Source organism: Thermobia domestica, chromosome 14, assembly GCF_964235325.1.
Source record: "Thermobia domestica chromosome 14, izTheDome1.hap1.1, whole genome shotgun sequence".
NCBI classification, from domain to species: Eukaryota; Metazoa; Arthropoda; class Insecta; order Zygentoma; family Lepismatidae; genus Thermobia; species Thermobia domestica.
In genome coordinates this window covers 73,921,472-73,947,517 of record NC_137467.1, presented here as the reverse complement: position 1 = coordinate 73,947,517, position 26,046 = coordinate 73,921,472, and the positions used below count along the sequence as shown (strand labels likewise).

Genomic DNA, 26,046 nt, shown 5'->3' with positions numbered 1-26,046 from the left:
AGATTAAATGCGCATTTACTGAAAAGATGGGTTCTATTGACATTGGATATTCTATATACTCTTCGTGTGCTAGGGCCTAGGGGAGAGGAGGAGATAAGATTCCATATCAGGTTACGTCACGCACAGTCGCACGGCCTTCATTTTCATTAAAAATGGAAAAGCCAAGAGAAACAAATTTCATCTCACTTTCCTATGTGGCAGTCGGACACAACTCATCACAGTTATCTGCAAAAAGCACTTTTCAAGCACTATTGGGAGAGCCTCCAGTTCCAATGTTGGGGGGGACATGTCTCCCCTTTTCCCCGGAATTCGTGCCGTACCTACAGCTGAGACAACTTTCCAGCATGAGGAGAGGGGCATATCCTCCTCTGGCATTTATTACAATTTGTGCCCAAATAGCGGAAGTGGAATAAATACATATTGATGAGACTACTAAACTCACTACAGCACGAAGTTCAGTTTGAAATACTACAGAATACGATTCTTTTTTAAAAAAAATGGAAAAGCCAAGAGAAATCAATTTCATGTTACATTCCTTTCAGGCAGTCGGACACAAATCTTGACACTTATCCGAAAAAGCACTTTTTAAATCAGATTATTGGGGGGGACAGTCCCCCCCAGGTCCAAGATTGGGGGGGACATGTCCCCCTCGTCCCCCCCGGGATTTGCGCCAGTGCTGAAGGTGTACCTGAAACGGAAAGTCATAGAAGATTTTCAGCACAATACGGGAAAAATGTGTTGCCACACCAAAGTGTCTGCCAGTGGATTGAACAGTTCAAAAGTGGTCGATCGAGCGTGAAGGATGAGGAAAGAGCAGGGCGTCCAGATACAGCAACAACTGATGACATTACTGAATGAGTCCGTGCCTTGATTCTGAGTAACAGACAAGTGACTGTTGATGAAGTGGCAACCCATATGCAGATTAGTCATGGTTCTGTATGTGGCATCATGCACAACGGGCTCAACTTTCTCAAGATCTGTGCGAGATGGATTCTGAAAAACTCAATGAAGACCACAAGCGAAACCGTGTGAGAATCTATCAGCAACTACTGAACGAACTATGCTAACAAAGGTGAAGCGTTTCTCAGGCGAATCATCACTAGAGATGAAACATGGATTCATCACTTTGAACCAGAGAGCAAACGACAGACCTTGAAATGGAAGACCCCGGATTTCCTGCAAAAGAAGAAATTCACGAGTCAACATTCTACAGGAAAAGACATGCTTAAAGTGTTTTGGGACCAATCCTGGAACATTACCTGGAAACGAGGTCACCAATAAACAGTAAAAGGTAAAGTGATATGCTGGTAAGCAAGTTGAAGCCTGCAATTCGTAATTAACGCAGAGGTCGATTGATGGAAAGTGCTCTTGTATTGCATGACAATGCGGCCCACATACCGCTGCCCACACCACTCAAACTCTTCAGATGCTGCGTTTCGAGGTGCTGGAGCATCCTGCATACAGTTTTGACCTCGCCCCGTCGGATTACCGTCTGTTTGGTCCAGTTAAAGATGCTCTCAGAGGCCGTCGATTCAGCTCCGATCAATAGGTTAAGGAAGCGGTCCATTCGTGGCTTGCTGCGCACCCAGAAACCTTGTGCAACAGTGGACCACAGGTGTATTAAAAAGCAGGGTGACTATGTTGAAAAATGATATGAATAAAAGCATTGTAATAAATAATAAAACTGGATTGCAGATATTTATTGACTTACCCTCGTACTTAATGACATAATATTGAAAAGTACATGGCAATAGATAAATCTTTTAATACCAAATTAAATATTCATGTGTGTTCTCAGCTGCTACGTGCTACATTCTTCTTCTGAGCCAAATACTATAATTGGACGGGAATTCAGATTAATTTTGGATTAACTGAACGCAAAAGATATACAATATTGACTAGCTTTCAAAACCACCGTATGAACAACGAAGTAATAACCAAAAAATACAATAATTTCAATTGAAAGTAAGAAAGAAAAGTGTTTAGTAAATTATGCAGTAAATATTAACGCTAATAAAAAGAAACTGTCGAAAACTATCAAAATCAACATATATACTCACTTTGCCTCTGCATACTGCCATGAAACATGCACCTCTAGGTTGGTTATCTTGAATTTTAGTATAATATTCATTCATGGTATTATTAAAACCATCCTTAGTTTGAGGCTCCACGTAGATAGGCTATAAAATAAATATCTGACTAATTAACTACCATATATATCATGTATATTTTTTAAAAAAAGTTAGAATATCGTGATATTTCACAGATTAAATTTTTTTTTAAATTAAGCATTCAAATAAAAATTGATAAAACGTAGCGTTGAATTTTTTCCACTTTCCATTTTGTTAATAAGCAAAGAAACAAAGTAAAGATAATCTTAATTACTACAGTAATTCATAAATTTACTTCGTGATGGTTGTCATATAATATAAAAGGAACCATCCCTCTTTCCGTCTGCGTACATTTCGTACTGTTATTAGTCCCAGACGGAATAATTTTAAAAATTTTTCTCACGAAAGGAACGTTTTTCCTACGTCAGTAGAACAATTATGGTTCTGCCAACGAATGGATTGTATATATATATATATATATATATATATATATATCTTGAGAAACCTCAATCAATATTATGCTTACCTTTAATTTACAGATTTTCTCCCAGAGCCCAGAAAGCTGCCATTCTTCTTGACACTTCTTCATAATGGGATAAGATGGGAAGAACACCAGGAGCCCATCAGGAATAATACGACTGAAGTTAAGAATACACTGTCCCAGCGACGAAATATATTTGGGATCATTCCTACAAGTAAGCAATATACAGATATTACTATAAGAGAGAGAACCATTATTAAATACCAAGTCATTTGACGTTACCTACCATAATGAATGAAAACTTCTGGTCTGTGTCGCTGTTTGCCATATTGATTGAAGGATAAATATTTTTATCTTGTAAAACTTACAAACGTCAGACAATGTTCACTGATTTCCTCTAGTATTTTCTTTCTTTTTCTCTCTCTTCTGTATACTCCAATGACAAGCCGCTCGTGGTTTGAAAGCTATGTAGCAGTCACACTATGGTTCATTCCAGGAAACAGGTTTTCTCTCTCTCCCCGCTCATGAACGTGGTCTAATAAGTGTGTATTTTGAAGTTTCTCTTTCCATCATCAACCTCTGCACGCGAAGGTATAGAATGTATGTAGATAAATATAAATACACCTGAAGAATTAACTATAGCTTTCATAATAAATCTACATGTCTTAAAGCACTTTATTACATTTATTATTGGTATTAGTATAGTAGTAATTTAAATGAATAGTTGTCATTTTCTTGGCAGTCGGAGTTGTGAAATGATGGAATTCCAAGCGAAGACGAATTGGGAATTGAAAGGGATCTTACTGTATTTATACAATAACTAATATGTTATCCAATCTGTTTCTCATCATAACAATAGTTTCTGGTAGTTATAAATACAAGTTCTATCACAATAACATAAGTAGTGTTGCAAACTTTACCAACGTACATCGTATCTTTAAAACAGTTTGAAATATAAAATTGCTGTAAACGGCATTATGATCTTCAATGTCCATTGAAAATCAATTGTGTGATTGGAAATGATACTTGTCTAAGTACTTTATCGAAATAAAGCATTTTGAAAAAAGAAAAGGAAGAAAAAAGATGCTAAATTTTCAACCCCTTGTAAGTATGCTCCTATTAGTTAGAAACTCTTCACATCATGGTCTTAGTATACTACGCTAAGATATTTTCGATGTGCATTGCAACGTCTTTGTCATTTGCGTTATTACTGTTGAAGTGGTGTACCTGTGTCAATATTTGTGATACTGTAGTCATCTGTGAGTTTAATATTTCGTGAGAAATGCATTATTAAAAGTTGAATTTTTCATACTCGTAATCAGGTCCGACAGAAAAAAATCTTCACATGTATGGCACACAAGGGTAGAATTTCCAACAAGATATGTCGTAACATTTTTCCCTTTCGTAACACACACACACACATTATATATATATATATATATATATATATATATATATATATATATATATTCCCTTCCCCAAGTTGCGGAGCTGAATTTGGATTTAAACGGCATCGAAAGTGTCACTGTTCATTTCAGCGACCCAGAAAAGTATGGATTCGACGCTAATATCGGTTATTTTCGATCATTTTTAAATACCCCCCCCCCTCTCCTACGTTGTACCGCCAAAGTGAAACGATAAAAACCATCCCAAGCCCGAACCTCATCTATGTGGCAAATTTGATCGAGATCGGTCGCGTGGTTCAAGAGTATGAAGTCACAAACATACTTTCATTTTTATTTATATATAGATATAATATGTATAATGTGTACTATGTCGACATGGCTACGTAAAACGTTGTTCATTGCAAGCGTGCCTTCTACTAAATTCCTTTCCTTTATTCTTTCGCTCAAACACACATTTTGCTTCAGCCCGTCACGTATGAGTGATGACGTCTCTCGGCGAGGAAAGGGAAGGAAGAAAGGATTGGGGGAGGAAGAAGCGGCCTGGGCCCTGTATGTTAGGTGCCATCCCCACATTTGCCTGGTGTGAATAAGGAAAACACCACTTAGGAGGGCTGACCTGAAAAAACTTAGACTTTTCCAACAGAGTGGCCCACTCGGAATCGAACCCGGAACTGTTCGCACCAAAAGCGAGAGCGTTTAGCAACTATGCTACACAAGGCCACTTCTCTATAAACTAGTGTTTTACATAGCTTCAGCTATAATAACATGGATGTAAACTACAAACACAATACGTCATTAAAAACACGGAACCAAACTCAAAGCACTGTGCTGAACGACATACATTTTGTAGGCTTTATGTTTAAGCTGTTTCATTGATTGGAATTTAATGTCCGCTTTTAGCACCCAGGCTATATGTGACATTATATTCCATCTATTATTTATCCTGAGCCAAGTAGCCTCGCTAGTGATCGCCCCAGGACTACGTGTACAGAAATGGCAACTTCAACACCGAAAGGTACATCTTAATTTAAATTGCAACTAAGTCATTATGTAAAAGAGCTTACCTAGTATTGAAAGATGAGTTGAGGGGAAATCCATCTGGCCCATTTGATAATATTCCTACCCAAACTTGATTTGGTGCAATAATGTGTGGATTCTCCAAGGTAACAGGTTGACGAATTCCAAGTTCTGAAATTAGCGGTGGAAGTGGAGATAACGTACCACTCGTCAGAATCACACAGCGAACATGGTGATCCAAGATTGACTGCATCCTGTACAAACGAACACATACAACATGTCAAAACTTACAAAGACAATATACACGTATAAAAATGAAACAATGTATAGTTTTCTGAAACGAAATGGAATTTCTAATTTAACGTTTCGTACCTGTGTGTTGAGGCTAAGGGAGACGGTGCTGATGATAAATGAATAAATGGTGGAATGAAGAACATGAGAGAATACCCACAAAAAATTCATACACAAGCTCTCTGTTCAACACAAAGTTCACATGATACGAGCTAGGATCGAACAGGAACCCAACGCACCAGAGGTAAGCGCTTTAACACTAAGCCATCATGTCCATCATAAAGAATTCTGTGAAAAAGAATTTATCCCAGTTCCCTACAGAGGTTCATTTTTTCTGGCTGGGCGGCAAAATCCAATATTCTCATAATTTTGATGTGTATTACGTTAGTAGAGTTTCTGATACTGTCTTGTGTCTTTTGTTACGATCTCGTAGCGCCTTTGGGCCAATAGGACCCCAATATAGTGACCTTTTCATTCGTGGTTCTGACTTGACAGGCTGTTTACGAAGTTCTCTCATAATCTGCAGTCCACATTGTACTCTGGACTAGAGATTGAATATATCAAATAACAATGACAAGTGAATAATGATTTAAAAGTTATCCCACATAATCATATGGTTTGATAAACAACCTGTGGCCCTTTTGGACCAAAGACAAGCGCTGTACTAAAGAAAGACTTGAATTTTTCCTGGCGACGTTTTAATAAATCTTCTCGGGCTATCAGCGCGGTGGAGATATTGACATCCGACATTTCGAATGCAGACATCGCATTCATCTTCAGGGATTATGATGAAGAAACAGGAGACGAGAGCATGTATATATCGTGACTATTTAGGGACAGAGCTATGAATGGGGATTTGTGATTGGCTGACGGATGCTTGGCTCCTGATTGGCTGTTGTTGTGGCTACGAGAAATGGCTTTGTTCGACCAGATAGGGCTGAGTTGAAATCCAGCAATTTTTGGGACAGAACAATAAAGGAAGTCGTAGCTATCTCACAGCAAAGAAACAGTCTCAATAGAGACAATGGATTTCATATATACATGCTCACTCTCCGGTCTGTTCATTACAATCCCTGAAGATAAATGTGATGCCTGCATTCGAAACATTGGATGTCAGTATCTTCTCTTTTAATAAGTCTTCTCGATCTAACACTAATCCTGCAGAGCTTAGTCTGTACCAGCCAAGCTTCAGGCAAACTCTTAAGTACATAAAAAACCTAATGTTCACTTTCAATTATGAAAGAAAACATTAGTGAAGCAATATAGAGGAACTCTGTATTTTAAGTTGGATATCCTTAATTTCACTGAAAATATACAATTTATACAAATGACTAATTTACGAAGTAATAATTGTCCATGAATATATTTACATTGTTCCACAGACGCAATGGCCTACTTAGAGACAAGTTTCTTCTTATAGTCTTAATTCCTACTTCAACTTTATTGCTAAACATATTCTGGAAGATAATGCCTATTTTCATCATATATCTGGAAAGTTTCAATAAAATCTATCCTTCAAGCAAAAAGTTTGATGATAACATAAAACACAAAATAACGTCATGTACAAATTCGGACTAATGTTTTATACTTACAGTCTTCCCATTGTTAAGATGAAAGGAAAAGAAAATTCACTTTACGATTTACCACACATCACATACATTTAATATCAATACATTTCTATAGTAACAGTTTAATTCTAACAGTTGTATTTCTATAATAAAAGTACATGCACAACAATGCCACATATATATGTGTGATTAATAATAAATTATATACCTACTATTTTTACGATATACAATCTAACCTTTGCTTTGTCATAGAGTAAGTTCTAGAATCTAGAACTTATCATCAGAACTTTTATAACATATTCATACTACGACTCCAAAACCATCTAGTGTAATATAATAATCAGTAAGGCAAATTATACAAGAACACGTACTTATGCTAAATCTATCAAAGTTACTTATATTTCCTGCAAAATTATTATATCTACTCGAATTAAAACAAAATTCAATAACTTAAACATCGACACAATCATACAATCAAATGAATTCCTCACGGACTGTGAACATGTTATACTACATTCATAATATAATCTCATAAATATATATATTCAATTAAGAAAGGGCATATGGACGAAATTCAGCAAGAAGAGTACATAATTCTACGTTTCTTTCGGTTTTTCTGGATTAATAATTCCAGTTATAATAATGAACTTAACATAAATTATGGAATTTGCATTAATTTATTTCACCTACGAACTTAATATTTGTATCATGTTCAGTTTTTTGCTTCTCCTGTAGAACTTGGTAAACAGGTGTAGTTGTTAGTCGAAGTTTATTGTTTCTATTCATCTCTGGGGCTACATAACACATGGACCTAGAGCCTCCTCGTGACTATACAGTTAGCGTAAGCTCCTCTGGTGCAGGATATCCGGGTTCGATTCCTAGTGGGAGCTCTCATGGTTCAGATCCAACATTAAGCTATAGATCCATGTCTTATGTAGCATCGGTGCTGAACTCTAAATCAATCACGCAACGAGATATGGATGTAGTTTATTGTGGAATCCAAACTACTGTAATGAGTTTAATGCTCTCCCATTCGGAATCGAGAGCAGGACTACATACATAAATGACGCACGGGCTAGCCACTACACTAGCGCGGAGTGCACATGATATATACATTCTAATCCAAAAACAATGAGTGCATTGATTATGACTGTTTTGAGTTTAAAAAAAAAAAAAAATCCAAGTCCAAATTTGGGTATCTTCGGAAAGATAAACCAAAGATGTTGACCCGAATAAATAGAGCTTCGAGGAATGATCACAAAAACTGTCTTTTCGCTAGCATCCGTAATTCCATCTGTCAAAAAAAATGAAAATATATCCGCAAAAACTATATTGATGCAGATACTAGCAGACCTCTAGTAATAGGTTTAGCATCATACAACCTCAGAATTAGAACGGTACATTAACTCCTTTCAATCAATCAACATACAAGTCATGGACACTCCTTGCTAATTTTCTCCAATATTACGAAGAAATTTCAGTCCGTAGGTCCCTCTAAAACGACTACATTTTGGAAGTATTAATAGTGGATTTAATTTTTTACATACATTTTGCGACTTTATTATTATTATTATTAAACTGCAGTAGCTCAGTAGTAGAGCGTTCACTTCTGGTGCATAGGGTCCCTGGTTCGATCCCAGTTCGCGCCAAGTGAACTTTGTGGTGAACAAACATCGTATGTGTGGGTTTTCTCGAGGTTCTCCCGTTTTCTCCCACTTTTCTTCACTCCATTTCATTCATTTATCATCACCGTCTCCTTTAGCCTAGCGGTATAACCATGGGACGTAAAACAAAGACTTCATTTCATTGCATTTTATTAATTTTCAAGCTAATTCGTGATTTTTGTTTCGTATCTCACAACTTCCGTCAAAAAAAATGATCAAAGTTTGTTTTATAACGATATCTGAATTAAGATGGAACACGCAATCAATACTTAAAACAACATGAAACAGGACTTAACAACCAATATTAGAGATGAAACACACCCATTTATTGGTGTTGAAAATTTCTTTAAAAGAACAAATTACTCACCCAAATCCAGGACTGAAGCACCAATAACTAACGATTCTTCCTGTTGGCTGGTTTGAGGATTTTGATGATCCCAGTAAGTCTAGCTTTTGTTTCTTGTTCTTAGGTTCCTCTGCAACTACGTGAACCTACATATGGTACAGAATATGAATATAAATCAATGGTCACATACAATGCAATAACTATTTCTAATTAACAGTATGAGTGAAGTAATATTATACATACATACTACTCAACTCAATTAACGTTAATTCAATTCTAATAATAATAATAATAATAATAATAATAATAATAATAATAATAATAATAATAATAATAATAATAATAATAATAATAATAATAATAATAATTAGTTGTAGTAGTAGTTGTAGTTGTTGTTGTTGTTGTTGTGGTGGTGGTGGTGATGATGTTATTATAATAATAATCCCATTATGTCAGTTTTATATTTGATTTCTATGGCATTTATGATTTAACCTGGTACTAATACCCAACCTACCTACGTTTGATGAGTAACGAATCCCATCTGTAATACAAGTCACATTTTTTATGCAACTTGTACAAGTAATAAAATAAAAGTTTTTACCTTTTTGTGGTGTTGGTTATATCAACTTATATTTCACCCACCTACTCTGCTGCGATCTACGAGCTTGTTCCAAGCTTTTAGCTTTCCTATTCAGGTAAGTGCTTCTTTTTTACACTGCACATAAATTTGTGTAGAAATGTATTATCAAAAACTGGAAATTATTGCTGACCGGCACTACCAACAGAAATAAATATTTCTCGTAATTTTTATTACCTCAAAAAAACATACGAACACTACAAAAACTGGATGAAAAACAAATTCGCAGAAATGCGACCGTCAATTTTTTGACTAGATGTATACGTAGCTTCAGAAAAATTTTCGTGAAATTCTTAGATCTAGTGTGGCATTCGATTTTGGTTGGTTGTTTTGAGTTTAACATTTCTTTCAGTCCCAATGCTATGAGACGTGATCCTACAGTTTAACATCGGACCCGAATCAGGTAAGCTCCCACCGAGAATTAAACCTGAGTCTCAGTGTGGCACTAGTCTACCTGGAATGGCAGGTGTCTAGGGTAGTGTTATTACACAGAACATTTGCGATTATATATGTTAACATAAAACGTATTGAAAGCACTCATCAGGATGAATTCTATTAAAAGAGATTTTCATTTCTATGAATCACCCAAGACCCAACTATGTTAAATAATTTTATTATTACGACCAGAACCTCAACAATATTTATACAATTTACATACAAAATTATATCAACTATTTATTCGTCTCATAATAAGAAGCAATGCACTCTATCAAATGCAGTGTTTTAGAGTATACAGATTTAGAGTATACAATAAAGATTTTTTATAAATAGTTTAATGTCCCATGATTATGCTTCGAGGCTAAGGAAAATAGTGATAATGATCGAAATGAAATGAAATCTTTAAGTTTTACGTCCCACGCATATGCCGGTTAGGCTAAAGGAGACGGTGATAATGAGAGATGAGTGAAAATGGTGGAATGAAGAAAGTGGGAGGAAACGGGAGAACCCCGAGAAAACCCACGAGCACGGTGTTTGTCCACCACAAAGTTCACTTGGCGGGGGCTGGGATCGAACCCGGGACCCCAAGCACCAGAGGTGAATGCTCTACCACTGAGCCACCGCGCCCCCCGTGATAATGATCGAATTAGTGGAATGAAGAAAGTAAGAGGAAATAGGAAAACCTCGAGAAAACCCACGCACAGTGCTGTGCAACACAAAGCCCACTTGGCAAGAGCTAAGATCAAAGGATCCCACGCATCAGAGGGGAGCGCCCTACCACTGAGCCACAACGACCCTTAAACAATTGAGTGATCTCTCTTTGCACGAGCTTGCTTAATATTCAAAATAATTATTCACAAATGAGGTATGTACAGTAGTAATGAAGTATATTCATACCATCTGCAGATTTTGAAAAAATGAAATGAAATCTTTTAAGTTTTACGTTCCACGGTTATGCCGGTTAAGCTAAAGGAGACGGTGATGATGAGTGATGAATGAAATGGCGGAATGAAAAAAGTGGGAGGAAACGGGAGAACACTGAGAAAACCTACGCACACGGTATTTGTCCACCACAAAGTTCACTTGGCGGAGGCTGGGATCGAACCCGGGACCCCAAGCACCAGAGGTGAACGCTCTACCACTGAGCCACCGCGGCCCTCTGCAGATTTTGAATTCTGCGCACTATAGAGCTCAAGGAAAGTAAAAAGTAACAATAAAACAGTTGACATATAATTAGTCACCATAAATTCAAATCTATTTTAAAGTGATGGGATCTATGACGTTGTTCTGCAATCCAGCTCTCTTGGAGTTAAAATAACATACCGGAGACTCGGGTTCGAATTTCAATCCAGTCATGCATTCTTTAACTCTATACAGGATAGGCACAGAGCTCCTTTCCCCAAATGAAATATGCAAGCTAGCTTTTTTCGTCTTTTTAACACTAGAAATAGCACTATTGTCTCTTAGTTTGGCTGAGACTGGTAGCCATGTTTTTGAACGTGTTTTGTTTAAGAGTTGTTTATTGAGTGAGGTTGTGTTGAGTAGTAGGTATTGAGATGGATCGCAAATTATCAAAGGAGCAACATGTTTTCGTGCTACAAGCTTGGTGGAACCACAACAAAAACACAAATAATGACAGCAGACTTCAGGAGAAAATTATGCTTGTGTATGCTAGATTCAAATCTCTAAGTGGATTGGAACTTAATATATAGAGAGATGCTGTTCTTCGTAACTTCAGATTCTCATAAGAACGTAAAGCAAGAGTAATAAAGAAATGAAGGAATCCTGTTTACATTGACAAATATCACTTTGCAATGCAATCTTTTCCTTACATTTTACCGGACTAACTCAAGTTATAAAATGAATCTAATCAAGACAAAAATTAATGAAGCTGAACGAAATATTGAAGTAATACTTTAGCGGATTTCAAATTAAGATTACTTTGATTATAATTTTTACTCTGTTGCAATACCTTAATATTCGGACAACTAAATACATAGACACATAAACATTTTGGAAGCTACATTAAAAAAAAATCTTTAAAAAACAAATAGCAGCGTCACGTGTATACCACCTGAAAGAATGTATATTAGCAAGGGGCAATTCATCTATAATGTCCCCATATGATATACGTAGGATCATATCATCGGATAAATTGGGTGGATCACGTCCTTCAATGAACTCGATACCTTTGAACTTCTACATTCTCGCCAAAATTGATGGTGATCCATCAAGCACTTCTTAAGACTTTTGTCTCACGGACGAAGAGATGCAGACAGGTTAAATATATAAAGAAGTTTTGGATAGTAAACCAAACTCCTTGAAAATCAGAAAAACCGGCATCATCTAATGTTGAAACAGAAAATTAAAATCTTACCTTGTAACACTGCTTTATATCATCAATATGACTTAAGGAAAGGACATCCTTGCTAAACGCAACTTTAATTAAATCCGAGAATTTCTGCAAGCCCACTCCTCGTTTCTGGAAAGAAGAATGGCTTGTTGTTGTAATGTACTGAATCACTTTGTCCAACACATCTAACACGATATTCTTCTTTCCATGTGTCAGTTGTATTCTGGCCAACAATTCAAAAATGTAACTACCAGGAAAAGTGCTTCCTTCATGGTCGTTAGATATGGGAATCTCATCTACTGCCTTTTCAAATTCAAGGAACATAGTTTTCAGAATAGCTAAATCTTCAAGAGTAAAATCTTTCGGAGACTGGCTGTCTTCTAGCGATAAACCTTCACTGGCACCGTCCATAAAGTCTTTCATAACCTATAATAATAAAGGAATCAATAATGTATTATAAAATGTGTACAAGAAAAAATAATTGTTTGCATAGATCAGGGTGCAAAATTTCGGGTCGCCAGGTCGCCACTGGCGACTAGAAATTGAGTTCAGTAGGAATGGTTTCTGCCTAAACTCACAGGACTGAGCAGTTTCGTTTCGCACGAAAATAATTGTCACTGAGTGAGAGAAAAAAGAATGTGAAGTTTTCACAACGTTGTAATTCACTCCTCTTTTCTTGTGAGAGAGGCTTTAGCAGTCTCAACAGAGTTAAGACTACCTACAGGAATTCACTGAAGACTGACACACTGGATAATTTACCGACAATTTCCATCAATGGCCCTTCACATAAGGACATTGATCCAGAAACTGAAATCAATAAATGGTATATCAGTCCAGAGGGAGAGCGTTACATAAACCTGAAGTCTTAAGGTAAGTAATTTTTTAACATCTATATGAATTGTTCAATTCAAAATTGATTATCCTCAACATAATTGCCTGGTTTTGAAATGTTATGCCCTAATGTAATCTCTTTCTTTGTCAAACCAAAGGCCCTCGGGGAAGGAGGGCGGTGCTGATCTCATAATTTGTACGTGAGAGAAACTGGCAACCATCATTTCTGGATTGGCGAGTACGTCTAACTTCGAAATTTTGCTCCCTGGCATAGATGTATGTATTCACACAAAAAATCGGTTTAAACAATAGTAATCTTCGGTTATTTTATAAAAATCCTTCTACTCTAATAAGAAAATAAACATTTTCAATTATTATGAAAGTTTTTACACGCATTACATCTGACTTGAACATGACTATGTACATAGTAATGTAACTGACAGTAAATCAGTAGCGGATCCAGAAGTCCACTCCCCCCCTGTAAGTAAATAAGTTTTTAAAGACTTTTGGATTGTCTAAACTTGATCTCTGCGCACTTAGCTTGAAAATCGTATTCCACAAAGTGTGACCACTACCAAGCCAGAACTCCTACTACTCATGCAAAACACAATATCTTTATATATCCCTTTATTCTTAATCTTTTCGTATATTTCTTATTATTCTCTTATATACAAATAATCTTCTACGAACACACATACTTATCTTAAATCATAATCTGAAATCTTATTTCTTCATATCTTTATAATCTTTCTTGTAATCTTAATTATAATCCATCTAACATCAAACTATCTCAAATCTATAACAATCTATATCTATTTTCACATTTTCACATGCATTTCCCTAAGTAATAGCAAGTAACGTATTTATGAACACTTTTTGCTCCACTCATCTTCAAACACCCCCCACCCACCCACCTTTTTCAAGGAAAATTATTAAATTATTACTCTTATTGTGTTATTTCAACGACACGAAACTTTTTTTTTTTTCAACATTTTGTTCTCAGTTTATTACTTTGTATTACTACAAAATAGCTAATATCACCAAGTATTATAGTGAGTAATATTTTGCGCTCTTCTGATCTTTCCATCCTTTCGCACAAAAATATGAAAAATATAAATCTCCGAGGCAAGAGGTCTAACTTACGTAAAATTAATTATATATATATATATATATAATACACTATATATTTAAAAAATAAAAGGTACAACTTCAAATTGACTTACACGGAGGCTATGTACAAACAGTAGAGCGGAAGTTATAACACAACAAGTATGAAAAAAATGAAATTTTCTCCAGTTACTTCAATTCAAAATTTCTAGCGTCGCTCCTGTTCCAGAAGGGACACGTAGCTAAAAACAGTCTGCGAATGCAGGTAAACAACGTGATGCTTGTCTCTCTCTTTTTCTATTCATAGAACAGAAATTATGAGGAAACAAGAAAAACAAGATCTGTGTAAAATGCACATACTCCTATTTCTTCTTGAAGTCGTACAAAATTTTTTTTCTCTTCCGAGTATAACGAAACTAGGCATGTCTCTTACAGATCTATATATACAAACATGTATCTTAAGAAAAAATCGAAAAATCTAATTTATTCCCAGATCTGCAGCTCCCACTTAAGGAAATTCTGGATCCGCCCCTGGAATAAATGTTAAGTTCAGCTCACGCGTGCACTTGTTTCACAAACTGCAAGGATCTTACTACACTTCTGCGTGGCCTACACAGAACTACTTATTGCACTACTTGTGATCTTTCGATCCTTGAGGATAGATAAGGACGATATCTTTTGCTCTCTGAGCTGGGAAAAATTCCAACAGCCCTACAATTAAAACATAACCACAGTTAAACTTACCTTTGTAATGTCATCAATACACAATGCTATGTCCGTACTTCTTATCTGTAGGGATGCTGATTCCTCACACATTTTCTCTATATTGTGAGCTTCATCCAAAATCACCACGTTGTTCTAAAAGGTAATGTATGTGTATACTAATTATTATTATCACTTTCAAAGAACTCACTCAGAGAAGTATTCAAATGTTCAAATAAAAACTAAATGCACTGTTTTACTTCTTTCTACGACGCTACGAAATTTATTCGCTCATTCATTAGTTTGCACACATTTTGCTATCTAAATGTTTCTTAATCACAAATTGTTAAACAACAATCATTATAGTTAAGACGTCATTTGATTTTGTTTAAAATTATCGTTATTTAAAAATGATTTCTATCGCAACAAAATACAAGGTGTGATCAAAAAGTTCGGTGAATGTAGTTACACAGTGCCATCTATCGATGTTGCATCCATTTCAACTAGTAAGCCCCGTAGCCTAACCTTTGGTACAGCCAGTGTCGAGTTTGAACGAGTTGTTAGTTGACTTCCAGAGGCAGAAGAGTGAGGACGTGTTAAGAATGCCTGTGGCGTGCCAATATTAAATTTTGTTCTAAGCTGCAAAAAAAGTAGTGTCAAAGAAGCTCACGAAATGTCAAAATCAGTGAATGGCGATGAATTGGTGGCATTGACGACTTGTTTAAAAATAGTATGATGGATTCAAAAGCGGCAAGGAGTCTGTTGAAAACCAGCAACGATCGAGATGTCCTTCGACGTCAAAAACCGATGAAAACGTGCAAAAAGTGGCACAAATTATTTGTTCAAACAGGCGAATTACTATTCGAGAGCTTTCCGACAAACTAAACGTCTCGTATGGGTCTGTGAAAAGCATTTTAACCGCTGATTAAATGGGCAAATGGTTTCCTTCTTCATCACGAGGCGAGTTTTTGGCCGTAAAAATGTTCCTGTCTGTCCACATTCGTTGTGCTCTCCAGATATAGCACCATACGACTTCTAGCTCTTCCCAAAAATTAAAACCGTTCTTAAAAGAAAACGTTTTGACACCATTGCTTACATTAAGAGGGCCACGACAGAGCAGCTGAATGCCCTTCCAAAAGAAGCCTTCCATAAATGCTTTCAGTTATGGATTCAACGTTGGGATAAGAACATTGCTAGCCAAGGACAGTACTTTGAAGGGGATTAAATCAAATTCCATACAAAGTTATTACTTTGTTTTTAATAAAATTATTCACCGTATTTTTTGATCACACCTCGTATTAAAGGTTTTGAAATTCAGCTTAATCTTTGTTTTACTCCTGCCGATGCTAGCCTCGCATAAAAAAATCGATGGGTTGATCTTTAACGAAACAGAAAGAAATATTATCTCAAAATGTTTTTTGTGAGCGCTTTCATGCATAAAGTAATTTAATTTATTTATATAATAAAGAACTTAACAAATAAATAAATAAATAAATAAATGTAAAAAGTTATTTAGGTATATCTAAGAGGAAAAATGTGTTTAAGGCCATATAATAATTTGCAGATGTTGTAGGATGCATATTTAACATAGGAAAGGAAATCATCTTGCATCCGGTGCTTTTATATCTCTGTTAAAACATCGTACTTCTATTTAGGTGCTGGGGCAATGATTGCGAGGAATGCACTTGAAAAGTTTTTTCATTCGCACAAGAAATCCTGAACTAAATGCAGACGGGGGAAATTTTCATCACCGATGGAACTGCATAATCAAGAACTAAATGAAAGATTGATTAAAAACAAAATAAAATTTTATTCTTCATTTTGTACATATGTAAATAGGTATTTATTTAAATTGTAAAACGTCACACGCCACCATCTTTTGGCAAAATGTTCTAGACTCAAAAAGCACTGTAGCTATACTGTCCCAATCTTGTAAAACAGGCATGTCAAAATTGCAGGCCGCATGCAGTTCCTCATTAATTTTTCTGTGGCCCTCCTTTCATCTCGAGAAAATAATAAAAAAAATATATAATTTAAAGTTTGAATAACTTTTCTCATTTACGAAAAGAACCAAGTCTCCAATCAGATCCACGTTAACAGACATTGATCTGACCTTCATTTCATATTGATCAGACATTGATCTGAAATTTGCTACAGCGAGCAGCACGTCTCTAAACATCCGAAAATTGGTTGCAGAAAAAAGAAACCACGTACTGGAAAGGAACTAATAAGTATCTAACTACTACCTGAACTTCCTTATGCTTTATACTTATGCTCTATCTATACTTTATTTTATTTATTTATTTTTAAGAATTAAAGTAAGATTTCATATATTTACTCATTTTTTGAATACATCATTAAGTTTTTTCTTTATTTTGGGCCGAACTACTTTACATTGACAACTATTTGGCTCATCTGAGATACTGAGTTTGACAAGCCTACTGTAAAGGAAAAACATGAATATCATTTTAATTACTATAACAAATTTTGTACAGTCCGCAGCAAAAAACCTGCAACATGAGCATGTAAGTTTATTGTGAAACGACAAAGTCTTTTGCTCTAAAATAAGTGTGCAGGGGAGAACGCCGAGGTTTCTTCTCGTGCCACTTAGACGTTATGTTGATTCCCTGGGCTGTTAGGCGTAGTTTCACAATAAACTTACATGCTCATGTTGCAGGCTTATTGCTGCGGACTGTACATAGATGGACTGACAGAACTGGATTATTCCAAGGCAATAGTGCACACAGTGAAACAAGTCCGTGAGAAGTGAAAATGTCTAAACACGAGAAACCTTCCCAAGAATACATTTTACACCCTAAAAATGAGTGGTTATAATTCGAACTACAAAATGTTAAATATTATAGAGCATTTTGAACGCTTGGAGTGTTTTGTTATTGCCGAACTACAAACTACATAAGGTCTTAGTAATTTCTTTCAGTTTGAGGTAGGAGTGTTTGCAATCATGAACCCAGCGGGCCAAAATATAGAACTATGAAGTTTTAACAGGGATACAAAAGCATTGGGTGCAAGGTAAGTTCCCTTTCAGTGTTTAAGTAAAATTAGTCAGTACCATTGAAAACTGTAAGGATATTTTATACACTCAGTTACAACAATTATCTTTCAAGTTGTGATTCTGCGTATGTATGTTTGACAAAAGATATATACATACAAAGAATCTAAATAATAAAATATTTAAGAAATACGAACATCTGAAAACAATAATAATCTCTACTGCCAGAAGAAAAACTGAATTTTTTTTGAAATATTGCATATGTTCACGTAATATTTCTGTCTTCAGAGAACACGGATAAGAATGTGAAAAATTTAAAAGTAAAAAAGTACAAACCTCCAATTCTACGCCGTGAGCCTTTCTTGACTTCGGATCTAACAAATAATTATAAGGCATGAAAATTATATCAGCTTGTGTCTTCAGTTCTCTAGCCATAAAGTACGGACAGCACCTAAGATTCTTTCCAATTTTCACCAAATCCTCAATGTCCATTACAGCACCATCTCTAAACGCTTTGTCTCCTTTCTTAGATTCAACATTGTTGTAGAAATAGCACACACGAGCTGACACTCTCGCATGGCACATATGGACTTTGTTGGCATTATTTGTCTCTTTTGACACTTCTGGGTGAATGCACATCTGGTCTCTGGAACCAAGCACTGCTACTTTCATGTGACTATACGCTGTGCGCTTTAATTCCTGAATAGCTTGTGACAGCTGAGAATGTGTTCTTGATGCATATATAATTTTTGGCATGGCTGAAATTGAGAATTAAATGTTAATTAATAAATCAAGCACAATCAACTATAGAATGATATTCAGAGTGAAAAGATGAAAGACCGAACCGGAAATCGAAAGCAGATCTCTGATTTACCATGCGAATGTGTTACCTAACTAATTGTGAGGTATCGAATTAGTGAACTCCTCACAATCTCTAATTGAATGTCATGGATATGGAAACTGTTATTTTGACAAACAAAGATGGTAACTGCCTTCTTTCAGTGTATTGTGTTTAAGTTATTCCATTTTTAGTAGCAGACAGGCTTACAAAGCTATTAATTTTAAGTAATGAAGATATCTTTTATCTGCCCAACAGTGGAAATATATATATATATATATAGTCACTATGTTTGTTACTTAACTATTGAACCACGCGACCGATCTCGATCAAATTTTCCACATAGATGAGGTTTGGTCCTGGAATGGTTTTTATCATTTCACTTGGACGGTGTAACTTAAGAGAAAAGGGGAGGAGAGGGGGAGGATATAGAAAAATGACTGAAATTGACCGATATTAGTGTCGAATCGATAGTTTTCGGAGTCGCTGGGATGAACTGTGATACTTCCAGTGCCGTTTAAATCCAAATTAAGACCTTTATGTCCAAAATGAAACTTATTTTTCCAGTGCGAAGAACGAGTATTCTGCTAGTATTAAATATAGAGTAGAAGCAGTTCAAGAAATAAACTCGAGAGTAATAACATGCTCCTCAACGTTACAGAAATAGAATTAACGAAATACATAAACTTTTTCAAACGTCAAAACGCGCCACTCAAGTAAACAAACTCTGACTTTTATAGAAAACTAGCTTAAATGTTCGTTCTTACCACGGGGAAAAGATTTGCAGAAAGTACCTGAACCCTCTTACCTTTTCTTAGGATATACATTTCAAGGAAAGTGTAATGATAAACATAATGTCAGCACTTCCCACCACTCCTACTTTTCACTCTCCATGCCGATCGGGGCCGAACTTGGACATAAACGGCATCGAGTGAATCACTATTCATCTCAACGACCCCAAAACTATGTAGTGGACACTAATATTGGTCGTTCTAGATTATTTTTACATGCTATCGACTTTCCGCCCTCCATGTCCATGGAGGAGATGAAAATGAAATGAAATGAAATCATTCAGGTTTACGTCCCACGGTTATACCGGTTAGGCTAAAGGAGACGGTGATGATGAGAAATGAATGAAATGATGGAATGAAGTGGGAGGAAACGGGAGAACCCCGAGAAAACCCACGAGCACGGTGTTTGTCCAGCACAAAATCCACACGGCGCGAGCTGGGATCGAACCAGGGACCCCAAGCACCAGATGTGAACACTCTACCACTGAGCCACCGCGGCCCCTCATGGAGGAGATGAATTTGGAGTCAAACAGTATCAGCTGAGTGTCGCTATTTATCTCTGCAATCCCGAAAACTATGGATTAGATACTATAGCCATGCTACTCTATGAACCATTTTCCAATTACGTAGCAGCAGAGTCTATACCAGAAGACAGCGTCAGACAGCGCATTTGTCGCTGGCTGCTGTCTTTGAAAGTACTCAGCTGTTGCCATGTCATGCCAATTAGCAAAAGTCATACAGGTAGGGAATTTCAGAGGTGTGGGATAAATTGCACAACAGTATTAATTCCACGTGCTTCCAGGTCAGTGAGAGTAAACAAGTGGGTTGGGCCAGGCCAGGAGTAACAGCGGCAGAAGTGCAATATCTGTAACCTAAGTTAGGCAAGGGCCTATTCATGTACCAAAAATCATCAAATTCGGTGTAGCGATCTAGGAGTTCGCCGTCAAATGTTCTTATATATATATATATATATTTACATAGAAAATGTCCCCTTTCCCCTAAGAAACGTAATTTTCAAAGACGCTGTGAGACGGATTCGTTTATTTTTAATGAAGAGTTCAAATAACGAGTTTTATCTTCCTAACTTGATGGACTCGTGAAATATTAAATTTTACGTATACTCTATGATCTCTCGAGCTCCTTCGTGGCTAAGCGGTTAGCATACGCGCCTTTGGCGTGGGAGACCCGGGTTCGATTCCCGGCGGGAGCTCATGTGGTTCGGATTCCACGTTAATCAGTAGGTCCACGTCTCATATAGCCTCGCTGCTGAACGGGACGCTAAACTAAAATCAACTCAACTCAACTCTATGATCTCTCGCTCTGCTCTTAAATTATGTATTTTAATCAAAGTATCATGATGAAAACCCGGTTCGAGATAGTTTATAACCACACGCGTATTCAAAAATTCATTACAAACGATTCAACCGTTTTGCCGTGATTCAATCACGCACACACAAGATGACTTTCTTTTTTATATAATTGATATTGAAGAGGAGAGGCTCCGAAGATTTCAGTCTGTGATTTTGCTCAAATTTCGCACATGGATAGTACCGCACCAGAAAGCAATAAATCTGAAACAGTTCACGGTACCACTTCATAGGACTTGAGATACAAGGTTTGTCTGATTGGCCAAATTAAGACTTCAATGATTTCTCTCTCTCCAAGCGAGATTTTCTTCATTGCATCCGTCGGCGAAGTCGGAAGAACACGCTCCTAGTAATCATAAGGCTGATTGTTCGCGCCCACCACAGGGTACTTTTTTTTTTTTTAGTGTTTTTTAGACATCTGAATGTAAACGAAACCTGCATATAGACGATTTAACATATTTTGGGGAAGTAATTTTGTGGTTCGTTGGAGTTTCGTCGCGCCTCTAGTGCTGTTAAATTCTACGTTGCACGGTTGTGTCCTTTAGGATAAAGGACAGGGTGATTATGAATTATGGAATTAATGGTAGAATATAGAAACTGAAGGAATGCTGGGCCATCAATCACGCTGGAGCTAATCCTTACGTAGCTAAGTGCTTGAAAAATGTAAAAGCACAACAAACAAAAACAAACAATGTATAGTGTCAAAGTTTATGCCGAACACTCTCTTCTACTGGTAAATAAAAATCATCTTGTACCAGCATTTCTTCTATTTCTATTCTATCATTAATTTCATAATTTATAATCACCCTGTCCTTTAGTCTAAAGGACATAACCATGGAAAGTCGAATTTAATCAGCGGCAGAGACGCGACGAAACGCCAACGAACCACAAAATACTCCCCCAAAATATATTAAATCGCCTACATAAAACTTAAAAAAGTGCCCCGGGTGGGCGCGAACCATTAACCTTATTACTAGGAATGTATTCTTCCGACTTCGCCACGAAGGCGATGAAGGAAACCTCGTTTGAAGAGGGATAAATCATTGAGGTCTTAATTTGGCCAATCAGACAAACCTCTATATTTCGAGTTCTATTAGATGGTACCATGAACTGTTTCAAATGTATTGCTTTCTGGTGGGGTACTAACTATATGCGAAATTTGAGCAAAATTGCAGATTGACACCTTCGGAACCTCTCCTCTAAAGCTACAATGAATACCTTAAGGTATTACTAACTACCCAGTTCGCTTCTAGGTCACCCATGCAGTTTCTTGGGAAGTGGACTGAGTAGAATAATGATTAACCGGTACGATAAGCCTGAGACTCGGGTCCATTCCGAAACTAGTCGTGTACTCTTTCCACTCTTGAATATCATTCAATACCAATAAAAAGTCTAACATGCATCTAATCTCACCTAAATGACTGCACCCAATTTTCGAATTAATTTCAAATTTAATTTTTCACCAAAAACGGTCACGGGCTTCTCTGACAGAAAACACTTTAATTATTTGTTAATCTCCGCCACTAGAATGTGTCTCCAATTTGTTATGACTCACTGTTGCTAAGTATCGATTTATATTGATGCTTAAGCTTATTGGCACAATCACTAAACTTGATAAACAATAACAAACAGTTAGCTTGACTTAAGAAATTCCAAGACCACATAGGTTGTGATATAAAAACTCTATTTGTTCCAGCACCAACAAATGTATTAAAAATTGACGGTCAACTTAAGTTATTATAACTCTTTATACATGACCCGAAAAACGTTAAAGAAATTTAGATTGTAACACATGATCCAAACTTTTCTTGAGAGCTCCAAAGTTTGCTTTTTATTGACAGATGCACAATATAATCTTAAACAAATACCGTAAAATTATTATATCACTAGCTACGTTGCCTCGGAGTTTCTGAAGTCAGACTACTTCTCTATCATCATACAACAAGTTTAGCTATTGTACCAATACGCTTACACATTATTGTAAGTTGATATCTGGGAACAGTGAATCATACCAGGCAATGAATGAATAGTATATTCTAGTACTACAGACAAGTGAACAGAGGTGAACAAGTAACTAAAATGTTTTCTCACAAATTATAGAGTGAATTTTTGGTATTTAATAAACAGATCCAGAAACAAAAAAACAAGACGTAGGAAAATCGTACTTACTTACTATAAAAAGGTGTACGCTCCGGACAACGTCTGCAGAATATTAAACGGACTAAATATTGACATGAAAAAGTGGTCTGAATAAGATTAAACGCAACGCTAAGGAAAATAGTTTCACTTCATTTTATAATAATATAAATTGCATAAAATTAAAAAAAAAAAAAATGAAATTACGCCTTCAATCTGTGTCATTTGAATTTTGCTGGTTCTCAGGTTCAAATTTCATATTAAGAAGTATTGTGATGTTATTAGTACTTACCCCATGACCCCACTTCAGCACCTGTTACTCCAACTTTATTAGCTAATTCTTGATGGATGGACACCACATATTCACCATTAATATCATACAGGCCACCTTGTGCTTGGGCTTGTAGCTGAGCTTTCTTCATTGTCAACCACCCAAGAGATGAACACAACAAACTCAACGTTTTACCAGTGCCAGTAGGAGATTCCAAAATTCCATTCTGACCCTGAGAACAAGGAAAAATGAAATTGAATCTTAGAGTTATACGTCCCATGCTTATGCCGGTGAGGCTAAAGGAGACGGTGAAGATGAAAAATGAATGAAATGGTGGAATGAAGAAAGTGGGAGGAAACGGGAGAACCCCGAGAAAACCCACGAGCACGTTGTTTGTCCACCACAAAGTCCACATGGCGCGATACGATGTGATGTACGGGAGTGTTTGAGTGGCATAAACGCTTCACCGAGGGGCGCAAGAACGTTGATGATGATGAAAGACCGGATCGTCCTGTCACAGCAACACCAGAGAAAAATGTGGTAAAGTGACGGACATTGTCCGGAAAGATCGCAGGCTCAGCATTCGAATGATAGCAGACATCGAAAAAGAGTCAGTCCGCACAATTCTACATGACTATTTGAACATGTGCAAAACCTAAAGCAGGAGCAGAGGGACTTACGGAAGTAAGTTTGCAGTAACATAGTGGAACTCCTGGAAGCAGAACCGGTCTTGTTAACGAAAATAGTCACTGGTGACGAGACGTGGATCTTTCAGTATGATCCTGAAACGAAAAGGCAATCCATGCACTGGAAAACTCCCTCATCACCGCGACCAAAAAGTGCTCGCAAAAGCAATTCGAAAGTGAAGGTCATGTTCATTGCATTCTTTGATAACAATGGCCTGCTCCTGAATGAATGGATATCATCAGGTCGGATAGTGAATAAGCAGTATTATCAACAGGTTTTGGAGAAGCTGCAAGAACATGTAAGAAAAAAAAAAAAAAAAAAAAAGCCTCTCTTGTGGAATGAACTGACTGTGTGCTTACTGCTTTAACCGTTAAACAGTTTCTGGCAGCTAAAAATACTCCAGTGTTAGGAACACCCACCTTTTTCACCAAACTTGGCACCATACGATTTTTATCTTTTTCCGAAAGTGGAATCCGTCCATTCCATTTTCAGACTGTGGAAGAGGTGAAGCAGAAAACGGCAGCGTACTCGAAACACTGACATCTGAAGACTTCTATAACTGCTTCCAACAATGGAAACTTCGTATGCAAACGTCTGTTGAGAGGGGATGGGAGTGAGTGTGTTGAAGGGTATCACCTTTAATTTGTAAGATTGTGGCAATAAACCGTACCTTTAGCACCTATCCCGTTATTCTTTAGCCATATCTCGCATAAGGAACTTCCAGCGACTTACCATTGGAGTATATGATCTGGAAACTGACAACTAATACATAAAACATGGAGTAGTATTAATCACAATAACATGTGGAATCTTTACACAGAAAATTGTATGGATTACTTTAATTTCCACATTCCAATGTATAGTGTTTATAAGAATACAATAACATTTTTATTTACTTTTCCAGCTCGTTTTATTTATTCTCTACTCTATATTTCAACCTCTAGTGCTCCTGAGGACTTTCTCTGGGCTGATTATTTCTAGGATGAAAACTTGAACTGCTTCTGTGAATTATATGTCTTAATGTTCCTCTTAAACTGGAGTTTTATCCATGATCTGTGCAGCTGTTAAGTTTATATATTACACCCGCCCTCGACGGAACTGTCGGATGTATATTTATATGCCACACAAGTCTCTAAAGGGTTAAGAAATACGTTAAGACATTTAATTGACAAATGCAGTTCGAATTTTCTTTCTAGAAACAATCAGCCCAGACGAAGACTTCAGATTCATTAGAAATAAAATGAAATTTCTAGTTTAGATAAAAAGTTTCCCACAACAAATAACTTAGCAAGAATACCCTGTCCCTCCCATATAATGAAGATGAATTGCGACTTATATTTCTATATAGTTTTTCTATGACATATTAATCTCTACCCGAAAAAACCGCGAACGCGTGGACGATAGTCTTTGCTTGCAATGAGGAGTTCCCGGGTCAGAATACAAAGGCCGGCCACCCGGAGGTTTTTATAGGAATTTTCCTCAGTCCCACCACATGAATGCGGTACACATGGCTAGGTTTGAAGAATAAAATGGTGGAGAGAGAGAGAGAGAGAGAGAGAAAAAAGAGAACTAGTCTTCATATATTAATTCAGTATTTTTTAAAATGTATGTAGAGTTACGACAAAATTGCACTTACCTTCTGCAAGCATTCGATAACCTTCGACATGTAATCCTTTTGCACTTCATACGGATTAAAAGGAAAATGAACGGGAATACCATTTATTTCGATTTCTGACATTGTTAAGGACTCAGTGAAGCGATTAAATGTTCTGAAAAATGAAAAAATAAACGTAAAAATTTTAAATATACAGCCATTTATTTTATATTTGTATAATATATGCTTCATTTACAAATTCTCACTAAAGAAAATCCTTACATTGCAACTCGCGAATATATGCAGTATGCACTAACCTTTTGTAAACCTTTAACAGTGTTCAGCACCTGTGCCACTTGTGTCTACTTGTCCACTGATTTATATGGAGAATTCCTCCCTA

At 36.6% G+C, this 26,046-nt stretch overlaps 1 protein-coding gene across 2 annotated transcripts in view; it reads right to left on the bottom strand.

Annotated features, from left to right (window-relative positions):
- Rtel1 (Regulator of telomere elongation helicase 1) overlaps window positions 1–26,046 on the bottom strand; it is a 75,303-nt gene that overhangs the window by 37,057 nt on the left and 12,200 nt on the right. For both annotated transcript variants that reach the window (XM_081738070.1, XM_081738068.1), the window contains exons 2-10: window positions 25,689–25,821; window positions 23,387–23,597; window positions 18,299–18,720; window positions 14,995–15,108; window positions 12,337–12,738; window positions 8,906–9,030; window positions 5,063–5,269; window positions 2,638–2,800; window positions 2,061–2,180 (exon numbers count right to left, since the gene is read on the bottom strand). In XM_081738070.1, coding sequence (XP_081594196.1) covers window positions 2,061–2,180; window positions 2,638–2,800; window positions 5,063–5,269; window positions 8,906–9,030; window positions 12,337–12,738; window positions 14,995–15,108; window positions 18,299–18,720; window positions 23,387–23,597; window positions 25,689–25,790 — 1,866 coding nt within the window. In that variant the 5' untranslated portion in view covers window positions 25,791–25,821. The remainder of the gene's footprint in view (window positions 1–2,060; window positions 2,181–2,637; window positions 2,801–5,062; window positions 5,270–8,905; window positions 9,031–12,336; window positions 12,739–14,994; window positions 15,109–18,298; window positions 18,721–23,386; window positions 23,598–25,688; window positions 25,822–26,046) is intronic.